Source organism: Netta rufina (genome assembly GCF_964035555.1).
Source record: "Netta rufina genome assembly, chromosome: 2".
Taxonomy (NCBI): domain Eukaryota; kingdom Metazoa; phylum Chordata; class Aves; order Anseriformes; family Anatidae; genus Netta; species Netta rufina.
In genome coordinates, this window is record NC_140124.1 from 17,242,265 (window position 1) to 17,263,832 (window position 21,568).

The 21,568-nt window shown below is 40.3% G+C and overlaps 1 protein-coding gene across 1 annotated transcript; it reads right to left on the bottom strand.

The window, feature by feature from the left end:
* Positions 1-339: 339 nt before the first annotated feature.
* Positions 340-16,126, bottom strand: RAB18 (RAB18, member RAS oncogene family). The gene is made up of 7 exons (XM_084306759.1): positions 15,980-16,126; positions 13,982-14,037; positions 7,778-7,839; positions 5,733-5,805; positions 3,703-3,821; positions 3,559-3,625; positions 340-2,062 (listed from the first exon to the last, which is right to left on the bottom strand). Exons 1-7 carry the CDS (start codon positions 16,045-16,047, stop codon positions 1,887-1,889), a joined length of 621 nt encoding a protein of 206 aa, XP_084162885.1. The 5' UTR covers positions 16,048-16,126; the 3' UTR covers positions 340-1,886.
* Positions 16,127-21,568: the final 5,442 nt, after the last annotated feature.

The following is a 21,568-nucleotide window of genomic DNA, read 5'->3' on the forward strand; positions in this document are numbered from 1 at the left end:
GCTGTCAGATCTGGCAAAGTCAGAATAAAAGATGAATCCTGGTCCTGTGATAAAAGGACCTTTCTGAGATAAACTAAAAATTAAGTCTCTTCCTTATACAGGGATGTATCCAGACTGAAGGAAAAAACAGGTCTGGCAATAAATTACAGGCCTCTGCCTGTATTACGATACTTGCCCAAAATTACTGAAATTAAAACTGAGTAAGTTTATATTACGTTTCTACAAGTTTCCTCTACTACTAACATACACAGAACTGGTAACCAGTGGCCTCAATACTAACAAATAAGATTGGTTCAGCCCACATATTCTGCATTATGAAACAGTAATACAAAGCTAATGTTTTAATACAATATGTATGTGTATTTAATATCAATTACATGTACATATTTAAATTATCCTACTACATTAACAATACTATAGATACAATATTTGGTAAAAACAACTAGCACGGTTAAGTCTTCAAATTTGGTATTGTTTTCTAGCAAGTGTCAAACAATAGAAAACCAAATTTCCATGTGAAAAGTGTATTTTAACAGAAGCAGCCAAGACCTGCTGCAAAATACAGATCATGTATGCTAACATGTACACAAAACCTTGCAGTAATAAAAGGTAGTCATTCACTGTATTTACAAGAAATTGCCCAATAGTTCGGTTACTGATTGCACTACAGTGATTATTAAAAAAAATTAAAATAAACACAGCATCCTCATCTCGTCCTTCAAAACTCAGAAACAATTCTTGTGTGAGAGGTGACCTTGTTTAAATTGCACGTGCTGGAAAATATACAACTCTACAATAGAAAGAGGTTAGAAAAGTTGAACACTGTGGAAAAAAAATTTATTAGCCTATACAAGTCTTCTGAAACAAACCATTGGCTCTGATACAGTAAATTCAAGTGAATACTCATTGCAATAGTATTTTCCATACAGAAGCCCTAGAGCTTCCCACTTAGTGTCTGTGACAGGAAGTTATATTTCTGAACAGGTAGTCACACGAAGCAGACATGTAATAGAGGTCTTCACAGCCATAGTGAACTACAGTTTGAGATAGTTATATTACAAACATTTAAGAAAATTAGGCATCTGTACCGAAGTGTGGCAAATTGATTCACAATGAAAGAACAAAGATGTCATTTAGACCCCGTGCCAAAATGAAGACTTTCTACAGCAGGTCTAGGGTAGACTGCGTAATAAAAACTTAGAGTGCAAGAGTACCACAAATTTAGTATATAAATATCACAGGATTAAAACTCCAGTTAAGCCATCAACTGAAGTGATGATTAAAAAGAAAAAAGGGCATCTCCCAGCTTTGCAAAAGAAGCTCTCAAAGCATCTCTTCCAGAAGGTGCTGATACCAACTATGGCCTGTGCCAATTTGTATGTTAGACAGCTCTGCTGAAAGAAAAATTCAGCATTTGTCTAAAAGCTGTATAATCATGCTCTTTTTAATATCATAAAAAGCATCGACTAGAAGAGATGAAATGTAATATAGCTGACATTGTTTTTAAGATCTGTGCACACTATATAGTTCTGTAATTTAAACAGTATTTAAAAACAAGAGAAAAAGCAGACAATGTAGCAATGTTTTAGATGGACTTGCTTAGAATAGTTACATGATGGATGTATACAGTCAAAACTTTTAGTGCATTTGTTCTTGCACGTTATTTATGCTACTTACAAAAACCTGAAGATCGCAAATTGGGCATGCTTACCATAACATTTTCAAACTGGGAAAGCTGCAGAACAATTTTCCTACTAGTGTTCACTGCCATGATACAAAACAATTATGTGCAAACTGCAAGGTCCCTAAAAATAGCATTTCATGAATTTATTTACAGAACGATGTCGCTATCTGTTTAAATATGCAAATAATAAGCTTCCCAAAGTTTATAACATAGAACAATATCCACCGCACGCGCTTCCTGCATATCCTTCTTCCTTGTTTGTTAATTTTACACCTCTGTTTTGGCTCTCACTCTCCCACAGTCCCGGAGTCTGAATGATTTTTTCAACGAGTTCTTCAAAGGCACACTGTACACCATCACATGTTTTTGCGCTTGCCTCTGGAAAAGGGACACAAGAAGTCGAATGTTAGCATAGCTTCCAATAACTTCAGTATTTTTTTCTTTCAGTTAAGTCTTAACCTACCACCTAAGACTTATAACTTCTACAACAAATACTATAACACGTAGCGGTGCCAGAATTAGCAGGAATGCAGATTTTTGTTTGCCACAAAGTCTTTTGAGCTGCTGCTTTATTAAAAGAGCTTTCAAACTGAATGTCACTAGAATACATGGAAGCAGGTTATCTTTTTCTGTGAAAAGCAGTTCAATAAAGGGAAGAAAGTCTGAAAAACCTGGTTGCTTTAAGAAATTAAGTACTACTACATCTTAAGAAGGAAAGGACTCCCTATTGAAGGATTCTAAGTCAGCCTCCATAGAGCTATTCTGATAAAAAGCAATAAGTGATCTCATTTCTTCTGCAGTTAGCATAATTCTTGGTAATCTCATCCAGGAGCCTTTCTTTCATTAAACTCAAGGAACATTGCTTACAGTTTATATTATGTGAGCAAACAGATACCATCTGTAACTGTTCAATTCCGCTACGGCTTGCCCTGTTCTTCTATACAGCCACGCAGACACTTAGCTCACACGCACACGTATACCTATTTTCAGTTTCACGTTTCTTTATATCTTCCATGTACTTAACAGCTTATGCCTCAACTTTGAGCTTTTTCCATTTTCACATCTGACAATGAAGCCAGAAAGAAACACTGCAGGATTCTAGACAAAGAAATGTCTTTAGTCAAAGATGAGGAACACAAGTTGAAGTACAGGACATGTCAGTGAACTGCTTTGGTACTGGAGTCATCCTATAAAGTATTCCTTGCTGATCCTTAAATGAAACAGGTAATAAACTTGTGCATAAAGAATCACTTCACCATCCACTTTTACTTTATCATTACAAGGCTTTGCCTACAAAACCCATCTCATTTGCAAGAAAGATGAGACCAGCATCTTTCCTTCAGTCATGACTATGCCACTATTCCAACCCACCCACCATTTACAAGTTAATTATATTCCCACCTATTTTTATATCCAAGTTCTAATGCAGATTTGTCATGTACCAGCTCTTTGCTGAAGAGCTGAAATACTGAAATCAAGTACTGAATACTGCATACTGAAAGCTGGCTATTAGTACTAGTTTTCCCTCTTTCATTTTGCATCTGTTATTAACTCAACAACTAGGCCTGGACCAAAAAATAAATTAAAAAAACAAAGCAAAAACAGGTTTTGTCAGACTACGGTAGATACTGTACTCCACCCTTAATCCTTACTCACCACTTCAGTATATTCATCCACAGTTAGACTAGACTTTGGGGCATATTTAAAGACAGTTTTAAACAAGAAGGGTATATCTATCATCTTTGTACCTACTGCAGCTGAGAAATACCACTAGCTGAACTGCACGTATAAAAACTATGCATCCTACAGAAACAGTACTCTCATTATGTAACAACAACAAAAAAGTAAAATCTCTGCAAATGCATGTAACTTACCTATGAACAACATGGAATGTTTTCTTGCAAATTTGAGACCTTCATTTCTGTCAACTTCACGGTTTTCCTGTAAGACACAGTATTAATATGTATTGTTAACAAAATATACCAACAGAATGCTCACTGCAGCTGAATTCAGTTTACCTTATCAATCTTGTTTCCAACGAGCATTTTCACTATGTCATTCCTTGTGCAGTACGTTTCCAGTTCATTTAACCAGTTATCTAGCTTGGCAAAAGTATCTCTTCTTGTGACATCGTAAACTGAAAGATAGCAGCAATATTAAGTCACAATATCTTTCCACAATATAAAGAAATTGAGTTTACATTTGAAAAGGTATAAAAATTATGTTTTTTGAATTAGAAAACCAAAGGAGCCCGAAGAATTCCAGTTTACATTTCATTCACCAGTTCCAATCTTATAGTTGCTCTGCATTAGTACCTACTATTCTCAGATTAATTTATGTTTAGACATCTTAGTTTAGATGACAGTCTACCATTCTCCAAAGAATCCTACACTTGCAAACCCCTGATACAGGGTACTTGTTAACACCAGTCCGTCTGTCCACACATCTCTTAACACCACGAAGGCTGTGGACTCTATCACTCACTTCCCTGGGCAGCCCATTCCAATGCTTGATCACCCTCTCCATGAAGAAATTGCTCTGAATATCCAACCTAAGCCTCCCCTGCCACAACTCGAGACCCATTTCCTTGTGTACTGTCACTTGTCACCTGAAAAGAAAGATCAACACCCTCCTTGCTGCAACCTCTTTTCAGGCAGTTCTAGAGAGCAATGAGGTCTTCCCTCAGTCTCCTCTTCTCCAGACTAAAACAATCCCAGTTCCTTCAGTCAGTCCTCATTTAGCCAACAAAGTAAAATGACCACCAAATCCTCACAAATGCTAATAAAATACAGAATCCTCGGCATTTTAGTGTTCCAAGCTACTTAGCACGTGTATGGGATATAAGTTATAAGAGGCACCAGGAGCAGAAAGGGCAGACAGAAAGCAGACCTTGTTAGTCACTGCCTCATGGAATTTAGATCTAATAATGGCAATTTCAAGCTGTGAAAATCTTTTTTCCTTCACTCTTATTTCCCATGTGCTGATGGACACAAACAGTTGGTTTCAATCAAACTGATAGTTTGGCTTGCAAGAACAGCCTTATTTCTAGGGAGCTGTTTAGTAAAGAAATAGCAGGAGATTATTTTTTATTTTTATTTTTATTTTTTTTAAGTTAGAGGACTAATCTCAACAGCAGAACTTTCTAGCTTCTAAATAGCACTAGCTTACTTTTAAAGCTTTCAACACTAAGTGGCAAGTTCAGTGACAGTGACCAAGTAACTTGACAAGACATGCCTTGACAGCGTCTTCCTACAGCAGGAAGATAATGGAATTCAAACTTGAGAAACAGCATGTACAAAACCAAACCTACCAGGAAGTCATGGCACAGGTTATTCTAAATTAAACAGTTGGACTGGACACAATAACTGAAAGAGGTTTAGTCAAGAATCTCTAAAATCAGAGAAAACAAAACAACAAAAAAACACCATTCCCTGCCCTTAATCTCTTTAATTAGCTCTTTAATTCTAGCAGGGGAACAGCAGAACTCATAGGTCAGTGCCTAACAGGCTCTCCTATACAAAACAAAAACAAGAGATACTTCACTACGTAGTTGCAATTACGGGTTTTGTGCAGACTGATGCACTGTATGATCCAAGCTAATCTGATTCTGTAAGATCACAGCAGTACGGAGACTCAAATTGCAAAAAAAGTCCCAGCCAAATTCCACCACGTTTACAGTAATTTCATTATAAAAAAAAATGAGTCTTTTTTTTTTTTTTTGACTCTTGGCTTAGTAAGCACGGGCATAAGACAGAATTAGCGATCAGTGGGCAAATTCCTGGCAGTACAAGGAGAGCTCCAAGCTATCCCTTCGAAAAGCAGCAGCTTTTAAACTCCTGCAAAATTCTGTGGTTCTCAGAATGGTGAGAAAGACTACCCAAGAAATTGGTAAGGCATCAAACTCCAGACCATTTAGTATGTGAGCTGTTCAACACACATATAACAACTATGAATACTGATTCACCGTTATAGAAAGGTGAGTTTGCATAGCCCCAATGCACAAGAAAAACACCAACTTACTCAAAATATCAGGCAAAGGAATACTTACCTAGGATAACACCTTGTGCACCTCTGTAGTAACTGGGCGTTAGAGTTCTGAACCTCTCCTGACCCGCAGTATCCTGAAAAGCCATTCAGAAAGTTCCATTATTCAGAATCTGAGCAGAACCTAGCTCTCAGCTCTTTAGCTCTCAGGTATCCTGCTTATAGCAAACACAAAATAAGATTCAGAGTCATTTAGCACACACAACTAGCTGAATAACTGAATTTATGGCTGCCTGTCATTTTACTGCACATTAACTTTGAGATTCTGTGTAGTTTGTTCTGGGAAACACATTTAAACTGTTAAGTGTTATATAGCCCAGTTATTCACTACAACGAGATAGTTATTTCTGCTGAAACATTTGTTGTGCAGCTAGCAGGGCAGCAGCCAGCCAGAAAGCAGCACTCTAAGATTTTATAACAAGCGTCAAAACCTATGGCCACAAAAGCAGTTCCCTCGCTTCTAACACCTCCATCCACAGAGCCATAGTAAATGCATTTAGCATGCTATGACAGAGCAGAAGCAGAAAAGTCTTTTCTGTTTGTTATTAAACAAAGTTGAATTTACAACCTCAAATCTGAAGTGTCAACAGTTTTGCAAAAAAGAAAGTATTAGAATGCTGATTTCTCATCAGAGATGAAGTTATAGTACACACTATCTCAGCATTATACACACTGCAAACTTTATGCACCAAAGATTTAAATTAACTTCATCCACATTACCCCAGGTTAGAAGCTTACTTAAACTTTTTGTCAACTGAAGTCACCTTCATAAAAAAAAATAAAATGCATCAAGAGAACGAACAACCCCACAACCTTTTCAAGGCATGAAACGCTGGGGGTTCAAAATGGTTCCCTGCCAAAGAACCTGAGCAACTCTACTTGTCTTTCCAAGTTTCTACAAGTCACTCACTGAATCCTACACATCTCAAGCTATTTTTGTGTCATGATGCAGCTTTCCATGCCTTTCATTTCCAGTTTACCTCAGACTTACTTCTTCCTAGTCGCCAACTGGCAAGTTGTTGCAGGTTTTTTTTTTTTCTTGTCAAGCCTATGTTCTAGCGAAGATTCCTATTTTCACATTAAGACAGAAGTCCCACTTCTTACTTGAGATATGATGCCCTTTAAAAGCATCATAATTGTAATGGATATTTCATGTTCCAATACTTTCCAAGGAAGCTGAGAATCAAGGTTTTCTTGTTTCCTGCTACAAGAAGCTTGAGCTTGAATAATCAAAAGGTTCAACTCACACAAGCATGGAGCTGCTTTGCAGAATGGAGTATGCAGTGAAATAAAGTACTTTTTCTTCCTTCACTTGCCATGAATCTGGAAGCCCTACTTTTAACTAAAGCAAATGCTGAACACTAAGGCTAAGACAACAAACTCTGCCTCTCCCTTTTTCAGCTGCATCTGCTACAAATAACAATGACTCAAGCCTGTAAGTCTTCGCGACAGCTAACATTTTTAGGCTACGTTACTTTGAGAGGTAACATTTCTGAGCATAATTTGAGCATACAACACAGTAGTTCTCAATTAGTATACTACTAAATTTAATCTAAACCATTTAGGTTAAGAATCGCATCCTTTTAAAAGCTGTCAAGTTCAGAGAAGAACCATGCATGCAGGTAAGTCTCTGATCAGTAAGGGCAATAGCTGCATTTTCAAATGTTCTATAAAGACATAATAACATCAGGCAGGTAAGTATACTCTTTAGAAGTTAAATAATATTTTACACACTTTAAAAAAAAAAATCAAGGAATGGCCACATTCATGCTTTTTAAGTCTGAGTGGTTCAGAACCATCCTATTCCTTCTCCTCTCAGAAGAAGACCACCCAGAATCAGTGCTGCACAAGAAGGGAACAGGCAACAGAACTGCTCCATCAGTCAACTGTCCACAGTTGACAACTGGACTTTCTGAACGGTCCAGGATTAACCTCCCACTCCTTCAAGTTGCCTTCATATTAAAAAGGATTCTATACAACTTAGACATTATACAAGCCACCATTATTCCTGAAACAAAGCAATATGTTAGTAACACAGGCAACACTTACCCATATTGCTAGTTTAGCTTTGTTTCCATCAACTGAGATAGTTTTCACCTTGAAGTCCACACCTAGGGAAGAAAAAAAAAAAAAAGGTCTTTTAGTTCTTCAAATATACTCCATATTTTTGGAAGAGGAAAAAAAAAAAGCTCAGAAAAAAAGCTGTGGTCTGACAGGAGTAATAAGAGAGCAAGGTATTGAAGTAACCAGTGAAACTTAAAGCTCGTAAGGTTGTACAGATTTTGTAAAAGCCCAAGTTTAGGCCATTGACTCAAATATTATATGGAAGTGAGGCAAAAAAATCCTTTCCAATATTAAAATACGTATTTCAGAGCAAGTGTTCGAGTCTTTAATCAAATGGGTTAACTTTCTATTCATTACTCATACATGTGTTCTCATTGAGCATGTCATTGGTCTTGAACAAAATCCTTCCAAAATAAAGGAGCAAACTGTATTCAGGCAGGGAACAGAGCAAATCCCTCATCATCTCAAACCATCTAATCAAGTCCCATCAAGGTGATCAGCGAGAGGTAAACTGGCACAGGCAGAGAATCAGACATCCATCTAATACGTGACCAGTGTCCTGTGAGAAGTAATGTTAGATGACAGCAATTCCTCTAACAGGCACGCCAAATAATCCCCAGACAACTTGAACGTGCAGTATGCCTCTTATCAGGATTCCAGCAACACCAGGGACTCTCTGGTATCACACACGGCGACCAAGAAACGAACAGACAACAACAGTTCTTCTGTTGATAACATACCTCAACATCTGAGGAGATTTTTAATTTATTTTTAAATGTGTGGGAGCTAACAGCCTATCACTTACCCGAGGACAGGCAGTACAAAACTCAAGCCAGGGAGGACAAAATAATGACTGCACAAAGCTAAAGTACAGGTAATACAAGCAAGTTCAAGAGGCCAGGTACGGTCACATTCCATTTTATTCTCCACCAGACTGTAGCCCTGAAATTAGGTAGAGTAGTTTTGTGGAAATTTAACAGCTTTATGTGGAAAAGACTTTCAAGTTTAACAGAAAAGTTTTTTTCATTTTGAGTTAAGGTAGCACTATATTTGCTATAAGAAATTCTGTTTTAGTTATTCTAACAGAACATTAAGTAGGGTTTCAAGATAAGTGTGCTGCACTTACACTCCCAAGGCCATGCAGATTACAAACAAGTCTAAGTGGCTGCCAAAAGCACTCAATTTATAAAACCACAGAGTGGACATGGGATGCCTAAGAAACAGTATATTGCAAACAGATTTACAAAGTCACTACAGCTGACGTTTAAAAGACCTTCATTAAAAAATAATGAATTTATATTACACTATTTCATAGCTTGAGCTTACTAGTTTTCCTTGAAGTTTTAAGAACAGATAAAAGCTAGTCAACTGTGACTGCATTCTGCACTGGAAAGAGCCCCTACTCTTACTTTAAGTAAAATTTTGGCAATGTACTTTAACATTTGCAGTAACTGCACAGAACTCAGAGGCTAAGGCTCTTAATCTCCAACTAAGCAGTAATGTAACACGTTACTCCACACACATGGATGGTGCTTTATTTTAGAGTTATGTTCAAAAAACCTGCCACTATTAACTTTTTTCTTTTAAACACCAGTTCTTAGAACTTTACCTAGTTCTCAGAACATCGCTATGCTAGCAAGTTTCCTCAACATGATCCTAAAGAACATCCTGTCATGCCAATTTTGTGGCATTTAGCAGTAACTTCCAGACTAACACCATCTCTTCTTCCACAGCAATGGCATATTTCTTTCCCTGAACTATAAATATCACCATAGCTCAGCTAGGACATCCAACTGCCCGCAGTGCATTCATTTACCCATTAACCTGACATCAAAATCTGTAACTGTAGGTATTACAAGTCTATCAGATCCATACCATAAATCAAAAGCATGTCATTGTAGTTTTCAGAAGGAATTTTCTCTTCCTTAGAGCAAACATTAACTGCCTTTTGAAGCCAGGGTACCCTGCTCCCACTAGGCAAATAGCCCCAGCATCTTGTGCCTGTGCAGTTCTGCAATTTTCATTTAATGCCTGTGCACCTTGAGGTTAATTTTAAGCTGGCAGCAAGCTTAAGAGATAATGCTTTAAATTTTGCATGAGCAATATGAGTAAATTAAGAAACTTAGCAAATAAATCCCACGTATTACAGACTCCTGAAAGAAGTATGAAAATTAACAAAGAGCACAGTAAAATATATCCTTTCAGATGATAAAGACATGGCAAAAGTTCTAGCAAACAGAGGAATACAACACACACAAAAGCCACTTAAGGAAAATAAATCTTTTAACTAGCTAGGTTTTTGATAATCGATGGTCTATAGGAGGACACAGAAAACTGCAGCGCCCAACAAAATCAGGTTAAACTGAATGAGCTGGGTATGTGTGTTCTCTAAGGCTTCAGTGAAACGCAGACATGTTTGTGTGACAAGAGTCAGCTCTAAGGTTGCAAGATGAGGGACATTTCCAGCCCTGACAACAGAAGGCTGGCGGTTATTTCCACCATGCCCTGGAAGGCAGCCAGAAAGGAGACACCGTGCTCCTGCACACTGGCACCTCCTGCCCTCCCAAATGGACTCAGCACTACACGCCAGCACGCTATGGACTCGAGGTCTGCAAGTAGCTGACACTTTCACACTGCCCTCCCTTTTAGGAGAGCTGTATTTACACCAAGGGCAAAATCAGCTGGAGCTTATTGGTGTTAAGGGTAAATGACAACTTGGACATCTGGGAGTTGCAGGACTCCAAGTGCAAGGAAGGCCAACAAGTTAAAAGAGGCTTGTATGCAATACATTGCTTCACTTATGAAATAAGGCTTGCATTTAGCATTTTATCTAGAATCGTTCGCACGAGGAACAAGTAAAGACAAGTATGAGCAGTGAGGACAACAGAAAATATCAGGGTATAGGGACCCATTAGATGAAGCCCTGTGAACAAGTTCACCTCAGAAGAATGCAAGGATGACAGCGATCTGGTAGGCTGAATAAGACATGGTTAATCCAGCAGAAGCTACTGAAGTCAAAATATTTGTCAAAGTCACCTCATACTCCTGAGGGAAACACAGGATTTTTAGAAAATTTAGAATAAAAAAAAATTATACAAATCATCGGTTTAGGGTTTAATTTAAATTGCATCCAGTAGGTGTAGGTTTGTGCAAGACACAAAAATAATGTGTCCTTACATCTCAGCAGGCAAGGGAACAGTCATGCTGCAGTCAAGCCTTAACCCAGGCTCATGCTTTCATATTTATTTTCTAAAAAAAGACAGACATAACACCTTCTCCTCACTTTTTTCTCCAAGCAAGAACTATAGTTCAGCAGTGAGTAGAGATGACATTATTTGTAGTCAGTACACACATTTTGGAAAAGCACAGTACTCTGCAGTCTCAACATACAGACCTTAACATTAAAAACTCTTCTGTCCCCAAACTCAAAGTGAAATAGTGTTTAATCCGCACAAAAAGAGATCCAAGCCCAGATTCACAAAACATTTCGGCATCTCACTATCTTGCAAATCCCAAAGTTTTGCAGCTGGGATCTGTCCTTATGTAGCAATAAGAACTCACTCACAAATAGTTTATCTATATGAACAACAAATCCTGCCCTGAATTGAGAGCTGAGACGTTGCCTCTCAGTAACACAATCATCAGAAAAATGGAAATGCCACAGCCTAGCGTTAGGACAAAAGGAAACTGCTATTCCTCAAGTGCTCTACACGCCATGCTACAGACCTTTCACAGTTGGGGCTACAGAAGCTCCACTCCACAACACTTCACCAACACCAGCTAGAGGGGACCTAACAGATGGGGCAGTTTGTAGAAGGCAATCCTTTTAGTCTCATCCCTTTTTCTTTTTTTAAAAAACAAAATGATCACATTCATTCCAGGTTAGTATATTCGTTTGAGTACTCTGTAGTGTGCAAGTTTTATATGAGCATGAGTTCATTCGACTTTCCTACGTCAGAAGCAGCACCCTACCCTGAGGATGTAACGTAACCATGAGTTACAGCTACTGAACAGCCAACAGTTAGCTATCACGCATGCTGCTGTGCAGCAAGATAAATCCCAAAGAAAAGGAATTACTTCAGGAAATATGTACTTAGTTTCTTAAATAAGTTCACTGACGTCAAGTTTTGACACTGGTAAAAAGTCTCACATACAAACAGCAGATGTTAAGACCACTGAAAGACTCCGTACATTCCTCCATTTTTTCCTTTCAGCTCAAAGTTGCATCATGATCAACTTTCCTTTTAACATCATTTAACTAGCTCATGGAACTTTATCATACTTCCTAGCAAAATTGCTATTAAAACTGCTATTACCTGTCACAAACCACAAAGCCTAACTTCAGTAGATTTAGGTCAATACTGAGTAGAGAGAATACCGGTCCTGTATACCATCCAATTGAAGATGAGCACAGTGACTACCTGAAGACTTTATTTTATTTTTTTAGAACAACCAAATTAATTTGCATCTTCAATGCACAAACCAGCAATTATTTCCTCATGGCCTACACTGGTCAAAGGGAAACAGCAGCCGCTTAAATGAGTGTTTTGTCCTTTCTGGAACAAATTAAAATAGTTCTTTTGCTGATGAAGCACTGTATTCAGGCTTGATGGCACAGGAAAACTAGCATTTACAAGTCCAATGCCAGCTCTGAAATTTTGCCATTGCCTTGTTAGAGAGATATATAAAGTTAGATTATAGGTGGTATAAAAATATCTCAATCTGTGAGTGGATTTCAGTCTTTCCTGAAGTTAAAAAGCCCTCAAAATGCCACGATCCTTTGGTTTCTGGAGAGGTCAGCAGTGTACGATGTCACTCTGATTTTAAGTGGGCCAGCAGGCAGTACTGCATCAGTAACGTCACTTGGAAAAACACAGCTTTGATGTCTGCTCAGGAAACTATACAACCTTACCAGGAAAGCCTTAGCAGTGCTTCATAGCATATGCCTGTTTACTGCCTTTGCATACGATCATTCTCCAACCTTAACATGCTTATAGCGGGGATTCCCAAGTGGAAAGGAGAAGCAAAGCAAGAAAAGGCTGAGCAAACAGCATTAATACACATCCTGTCAATTCCTTATCACAGTGTTTCTCAATACCCCATGTAAAACAGCACTCCTGTACCTTATCCACATTAGTGAAAAACAGATCAATTTATTTACTTCTGAACCAATTAGGCAGAGCTGACTGAGTATCAGAAGCTGAACTTAGGGAATTTTTTAATCCAAGTCCTCAGCCAGAACTCTTCCTACAGAGGAAGTAGGAAAGTCTGTGGTTTTTGTTTTTGTTTTTGTTTTTTTCCTGCAATACATTATATGGAAAAGTCTCCTTTATTTTCCAATACAGCAGTTACTAATTTGGGACAGACTGACACAGGATGCAAAATGTAACTTCTAAGAACATGATGCAGCCATCTCACAGCGTATCCCACACTCTGCATTACTCTCCTCTAGCACAATTGATTTCACTGCTGGAAGGCATCACATTAACACAGCATGACACGTCACTCCTTTTTTCCCCAGCAGCTCTAGATTCTTGGCTCTTTCTGTATTATTTTTTTCATTTTCAAGAGTATTAGCTGCCAAGGAACTGCTTACTAACTAGGAGAGAAAAAAAAACATTGTAATTTCTTTCCTCTAGAAGAAAAGCAGAAGCCACACGTTGTGTAGTGCACTCTAGTATTGTTGGAAGTTGCAAAAGCTGACATCCTCTAATAGAGTCCTAAGTACTCTTAGCACTTAAGCTCCCCAAGTATCTTGTTACATAGAACAAGTTCTGGACAGCAATGTTACTACTCAAACACAAACAAAAGTGATAAATCTGTAGGAGACATAACAGTTGCTGCTACATTTCCATTTTAGCATGAATTGTTGGCAAACACTGAACTGCAGATTGCTGTACTAGACCTTTCCTCTACCCATACTTACAGCTTCCACCTTTATGAACAGTAACATTTACATCTCTTTCCTCAGCCAAGACAATATTTCACTACAAAGGGGACAACTGCAGCCCAGCACAGACAATACTCCGCACCAATTAGTGCTACACGTTAGAACTGCGTCCACATCACTCTTTCCTCACAGAACAGAGATGACTGAATTTTGTTACTGGTTTGGCAAGTCTGAACTAACTACTGTTTTGTACTGCAGCTGGTACACATTTTTTTCAGGTAGCATCAGCACATACTTACCAATTGTTGCTGCAAGTTCCGGGTCAAATGTATCATCTGTGAATCGCAGCAGAAGGCTGATAGGGATGAAGGAAAAAGAAGAGTTAGCGTTGGTTACTGCAGGACAGCCACAGGAACCAGAAGCCTGTAAATTACAAGTCTGGAAGTATCAGCAAGACCACAGAGATAAATAAAAATATGCCCCATTTTCCATCCCTTCCATCCTATACAAAGCAAAGAAGGGAAGAAAATCTAGTAGCCATACTCTGAAAGGAGAGCCCATTACAGAGTGTGCCTCTCTGAAAAAATTACCCTTCTAGTTGTCAGGGCAGTTGCCTGAACAGAGCCATAGCCTGCTTCTCAAAGTGTTTTGCTTCTTTCTTGTTCTATTTTTATTCTCCCAGAATTCGGTACAAATGTAAGATTGTTTTGGTTTCGTATTGCCTCACACAGTACTTCTGTAAGCTTGAGAAGAAAATCCCAAGCCAGCTTTTTATCCCAGAAATAACTCCTTGTACTGGGCAGGCAGCAGAACAATAAGGACTACACCCATCACAAATAAAGGCACAGAAGCGTAACAATGGAAAGAGCTCCACACCATTTTACAGTTTTGTACCCTTTCTGCATATCTAATGGTTTTCACACACACAGTATGTCCCCCCATCCATGGATATTTGCTACCAATAGAAAAGCCACAACCAGGATTTACCAGCACATCACGTTACAGTAGGAGGGTCCTTCCTAGAAGTACCCATAAAGCCACAGTGCTTATACCAAATGTAAATACTCCAGCAAGAAACAGAGCTTCTTAGTATACTGTTGGTTTGGTTTTGTTTGTTTAAATTAGTAACCTTATTCATCTGTGGCAAGTGCATATTGCCATGTGGCGGACAGCTGTTGGCTGTGACTGACAGCTTCTGTCCATTTCCAGGGCAGGGAAACAAAGCAAGGCCCTGTTTACTTTTTGCTAGATGCTATTTGAGAGCGGCTATTTTTAGCACAACCAGAACTAATTTTGCCATATTCAAGCGAAACGGAGAACCTTCATATTGCCACTAGAATAAAAACATCAGTTTACAAGTCCTGAGATCTAAACTCAGCTAACCTCTCCTTTCCCTGCCATTATTTCACACGCAGGTATGTCCTACAAATACAGCACGCTCCTAGGGACCAGGTGTCAGATGCAGCATTTGGACGGGATGTCAGGACTCCAACCACATCCCATGTCAGGCTAACGAGTTCAGCAGCTGACACTTCCTACTCAAGAAGCAGGTAAGCAATGCCAACCCAAGAACAGCTCAGTATTAACTCCCTGTACCTGGATGACTGTGGTGTTATTATTTCATAGCAATTTTATTCTCTTTACCTATAAGCAGTCTCTTGTAATAACATTTCTGTTTTGCAGAAATAAGCATATAAACAGGCGTATAAAATTTGGGCATGCTATGTCACATGCCCACACATAAAAGAATCACGTCAATTAAAAGAAATTATGCCTGTCACCAGATTATTGATTCAGTAGCTAACTCAAAGCAGTGACTGACAGGTTTTTAATTAGTGCGGCTTGTTTTTCTTCTAATTAATGATTTATATGTTATTTAGGGCCATGAAAGGAGGCTGAGATTGTTGCCATAAAAACAAGGCATCAAGCATGAGTAGTGCGGGACATTCCCAGACTGCGCCTGCCTTTTTGTCTCGTTTCCTTTACTAAAAATACGGAAATGTCGTAGAATAAGGAGAACGCATTAAGACAAAAAAAGGCCAGCTTGGACAAAAGCCACCAAAAGGGTACCACACGCGACCCCCAGCCTCCGAAACACGCCCATTTCACACCCAAGGCCGTGAGGGAGGCCGGGATCCCCCTGCCAGGGCTCCCAGCGCCTCAGCCCCCCCGGCTGGGCCAGGCCTGAAGGAGGCCGGGCCGGGCCGTGCTGAGGGCAGGCCGCGCCCAGAGGCCGGGCGTCCAGCGCGGCGCCCTCGGGCTTTGTGCCAGGCCGGGAAACGCTGGCAGCCCCTCACCTGGACTTGCCGACGCCGCTCTCGCCGATGATGAGGATCTTCAGCGTGGTCAGCACGTCCTCGTCCATCCCGCACGGCGCGGACCTGCCCGGCCCCTCCGCCGCCCGCACGCCGCTCCCTGACCAGGCCGCGGCGGCACCGCCTGCGCATGCGCGTCCCCCCCTCCCCACACACACCGCCGCCGCCACAGCACCGCGCATGCGCGCCGGGAGCGGCAGGGTGGTGAAGGCGGGGGAGGAGGGGGGATGGCCGCCCCCGCCCCGCGTGTGGCGCATGCGCAGAGGGGAGGGAGGGGGCAGCCACTTGTTTACAGCGGGCGGGGCGAGGGGGCGGGAGCGGGGCGCGCATGCGCGGTGTGTGTGGGTGGGGTGTCAGGGCTGAAGGGGGGAATTATGGCTGAGGGGGTGGCAGCCACCCGCCTGCAGCCCCAGGCAGTCACCAGAGGGAATCCTCAGTCACCAGCCTCTTATATCCAGCAGTGCAAGCCAAGTGGCACGGCACTGCATCCTTTGTTCCACCTCTAAGCATGTCACTAACGCTCTGCCCACTGATTTCTGCTTATCCTTTTATTTCCCACCGCGCGCATCCAGCGTGCTCAGTGGTGCTGTGCTTCCAGGTAAAGGTGAATCCTTTGGCTGGACACGCTTTGCTATGGAAACAATGAAGTTGAGAGTAGAAAGGTGTGGTCCCTGAAAGGCAGTTTCTCAGACAAACACGCAGTGTGTGTTTGCGATTCTCTAAATTGTTAGGGAATGAGCTGGGTGGTGCCTCTCAGCTGCTGAGGGAGGTTTGAGAAAGATAAAAAGACTGTAGATAATTCGCAGGAAAAAAAAAAAAAAAAAAACAAAAAAAAAAAACATACCCAGCAGAGTCCTCTATTAAAAACACCTAAATGTTCTTCTAAACCTGATTGCAATGAGAAAAACTCTTTATACCTAATTTAGCTACCCTGCTATTACAGCTCAAAACCTGCCTCTGACCATGTGTAAGCAAGTGAATTGCCTTTAATATTAATCCAATGCATGTCTGATGTGGGGCTGAAATTGTCCTTGGTCTTTGCTGTCGCTGTTGGGCCAGCAAGGCAGCCTCTTCTCGTCTCCAAACACTGACTCTGCAGCCTACGTGAAAGGCCTGAGGCTCTTCTGCAGTCACTCCAAATGACAGACATCAAGCCACGTCAGCATTTTGCACAAGGCAGGTGTGCTTGTGAGATACTGTGGTTGTTTTTATCAATATGCTGGCTACAGAGGGCCTAGTTCTTTAGCAGAATAATGATTTTGCTGGGTAATTGTATTCAACCGAGTTACAGGGTCCAGCAGTAACAATGCTTTTGCTCTTGTGAAGTAAACAGTTCTGGTGCCTTACTCCTTCCACCTTCAGGATCTGCTGTCCTGCCTCTTTTGTCTCAGAAAATAAACTCCTGGGACGAGTACAATAACAATAATTATCCTATTAAATTATCGAGGCATATTCTATAATTAAGCATGTGCAAATATCTGGCTGTGTGTAAACTGTGCCTGTTTATTAGTAATAACCTGAGATTTGTTGAGGGTGTGATTTAGTTTTCTTGGTGTGGATTGTGCTTTGGAGTGACACAAGAGGAGAGTGTGTCTATACTCTGCAGTCTGTATTGCGGTGTGTAGGAGCTGTGGGATCTTAGCAGGATGAGCATTGAATTTGAAAGGTGGACCGAAATAGCAAAGTATTCTAGTAAAGATATTGAATCTTTTGAAGTCAAAGAGCATTTGTTTTTTAGATGGATTTTTTTTCCATCATAGCCATAGAATCAGATTATAATTCTATATCTCACTTGGAATGAAGGGTTGGCCTTCAGATCCTTGCATTCAGATCCTTGACCTTAAAGATGAGCAGACAAAGGAAAGCAGCCAAACTTGCCCTAAATGAACAGTTCCATAGCTCATGTTTATGGATGTGGTGCTTTTTAGACCTTCCCAAACATGCCCTTTGAGAAAGGTGTTTCTTTGAGTTGTCCTCCTCCAGACCAAGCCATGTAGTCCTTCGACTCTGAGATCAACTCTGCCTGCAGCATATGATTCTCTTTGCTGTCTATGTTTCATTTCAGCTCTGGAAAGCCAGGCCATGTTGTGCATGTACCAGCCGTATTCCAGGAGCCAACAGTACTGGATGATTAATGCATTTCAGATATAGCTCCTTCAAAATGAAGTGTAATTCACTGAACAGCATACAACTATCAGGGCAAAATGTTAATTCACTTTCCCATCAAACATTTGTAGGATCTTTTCAGGGAAGCTCTTTCTGGTTTGGGAGAGACATGTGGCTTGCTGTAATTTGTCTGCTTGTTTTCTTGTATGCTTTTCAGGACTCATTAGGAGTCTTCAGTTATGACGACTAACCCAATCCCTTTCTTTAATAGCACTGAAAGTTTTCTTCTGTTTATCATTTACTATCCCTTTTGATCCTGACCTCAGATGTGGGAGGGCCAAGCTGTAACAGCATCGTTAGCCTTACCTGATTATTACTCTTCCTAGAAGAACACTGGAGATCTTTTTACTGCATTTTCATTTCTTACTCTGCTTACTCTTGATTTCTTCCAGTGATCCCTTTGAATTTCTATCAGAATAGTACCAAGCAGATTAACTTGTCTGCATATAGTATTTATAAATAATTATACATAACTTTCCTCATTCTTCTTACACTGCTAAGGGAAACAGGCTGATGGTAGAAAACTAACAAAACTGGTTCCAAGTCAGCTCCTCCCGCATATGGAGTTGTATAGTGAGATTAAATTTGCACTTCAGAGTTTTTCCTCATGCTTTTACAGTCCTTTACGGAGACTCCCTATTTCCTGCCCATGGACTCAGAAAAGTAGAAAAATGTCAGCTCCATCTCAGCTACAGCAAGTATATGAGATCGTTGTTCCTGAAGTTTTAATTACTTTGGGGATATGAAGGGAAAGAAGGGGAAACACTCTAACAAATATAGTTCTTGTAATGATATTCTCGGTATCAAAATTCCCTGTCCAAAGTGTTATGGACTTGGGGCAACCTATGCTTCCTGTAGTCTTGGAGCATCCAGATCCTACTCTATCTGTCCAGCTGGTATATTCTGCAACTCACTAAAGAAGCCAAAGCACCTTAGTCTCAGCTTAATTAATTCTCAATTTAAGGAAGAGAAAGATTGTAGGCCTTTTGTTTTCATCTATATTCTTGACCATGAGAAGAGGCCATAAGAGTGAGTAACTGTGATAACCTCTCTCAAAAGGTGAGCAGTCACTTGCAGTCCCTCCATTAGGGCTGGGATCTACAATGAAAGGGCCACTGAACTTTGTGTATCCTCAGGGGACCATGCATAGCACGTTGCACAGCACGGAGCCCTTAGGCTGCCACTGTGGGCAAGTAAGGGCTAGAAAAGACCTCCATCCAGCTCCTCCCTGCTGAGCTAGCTGCGGTGTAACCTTAGCAACAAAGATGAGTGTGTCAGAAATGAGTCAGTAACATGAGAGACAACCTGGAGTAAACAACTCGGGCTCATTCTGTGTCTGAATTCTGTGCCTGGGAGCCTTTGGTCACTTGACCTGAACCATCTGCTTTAGCTTCTGTGGCATAAATATGGGAGTAATTATATTTGCTACAGAAGACAACAGAAATAGCAAGGACTGATTTGATGGGGGAGACACTGGTTTGTGTTTTCCATGTAAGCACTGCCTAGTTTAGCTTGAGCTGTGACTTTCCTGATGAGAGAGTGGCTACGTAACTGTATGGCTTTCCTCCTGTCTCTTGTATCACTAATGCCATTACCAGTAAAGTCAGGCCTTGAAAATTATAGGTTCTGTTTATGCTGTTTAGGCACACAAAAGTTTCAGGAGGATGCACATCTCTGGGTGCTAAGTCCTTGATTCACTGATAGCTGCAAGGATATTATTGGTTGTGCCAACTCTGCACAATGTCCAGCAGAAGCCAAGAAGCTCAGCCACTTCAGAAGGATGTTGACAGCACTCTACAGTCTCCCGTTGTAAAGACAAATCCTGCTATCCCATTTCCAGATCATGTGCCTGACCCACAATTTGTATTATCCTGGCAGTGGGTCAGGAGTTATGATTCATGGTGAAACACGCCGGATCGCTAAGCTCATCAGTCACTCCTAGCAGAAACAATGCACATACATGCGCTCATTCTTTTGCTCTTTTTCACACAGCAATTTGCAAAGTTTGTAAGAGTGACTATCATCACGTGCGTCAGATTCAGGGAAGTTCCTTTTCTGTGTGACATCCTTAAACAAAGCAAGCACATCTGTATGATTTCACATTCAGCAAGTAACAGCAAGGAGTGAAAGTGCTGCAGAAGTCCCAGAACTCCAGGCAGGGCTTCTCAAGACCATATTGAAATGAACGTGACCTTGCTGTGGCTGGCCTCTGCTTTTCTAAAGAATCCAGCCTATTTTTATGAAGCAACTGCATAGGTTTCTCTCCTTGTCTCCCTCTCCAACAGCAGCTAGAGCTTGGCGCTCCCATCTGTTGATTCCTTCAGTGCCTGCTCAGTTTCTGTGGACAGTAAGGGGGGTTTAAGACTGTAAGCACATTAGCTCTGGGCAATTAAAATACACTGCTTATAGTCAACACAGTTTTAAAAAGTGGATTACACACAGCACTGGGGTCGCAACAGATGGGAGGCAGCAGTTTGGGGAAGAACAACAAAAAAAAGGCATTGCAGCCACTCAAAATGCTAAGGCTGTATATGAGAGTGATAATAACAGCATTTTTCAGAGAAAACCAGCATGTATTTTGAAGATCATTAAGTGAATCTTGCATAATGATCATGAGTAGATTACAGATTCCATGCTGGAATAACCTGCTTGCTGAAGATAATAGAAAAATGTAGTTGCATGCTTTGAAATGCTGTTATTTTGCTCAATACTTAATGTAATATGCAAGACACACCACCTCTTAATTCCCTACTGGAAAATGGTGAAAAAGACTAGCCACCTCCTAGTTCCATTGAATTTTGTTCAGGTAAATTGCTTAATCATTTAATCCTAACTAATGCAAGCAGTAGTCTTAAAAATTACAGTTTATCTTCCTGCATGAACTTTTAAACCAAGGGCAGCTATTAGACTGGATGACCTAAATATTCTGTTTAAGATATCTCTAAAGCAATTGTTGAAAAACATAAATAATAATGATATGGAAGTGGATTCCTGTTTATGATTGTCAGATTCCCTATAAAACATTAATTACATTTTAAATAAGAAGAAAACAGGTTTGATATTTGAAGTACATCTACCAAATACTGTACATCAATATTGAAAATGGTGAGACAACAGTTTACAAAGGACACAGAAAGAACAGGATATTAGAGTTTTCCTGCAGCTGAACTTGATGTGCACTTCACGAACATATTGAGCAGTTGGTGTTCTGAATTGTTCTTTGTTCATGGCAAAGGTATTTGTATCCACAGCAGCACAATGTATAATGTATCTACCACAAAGATCAGAAGAGACACACAAAAAGTGAATATTTGGCAGACCAGGCTCACATGAAGTATTTCCTCTGGGTCTTAATGAAATAAGAAGTAGTGATACTTTTCCAAAGCTTACTATTTCCACATTGCT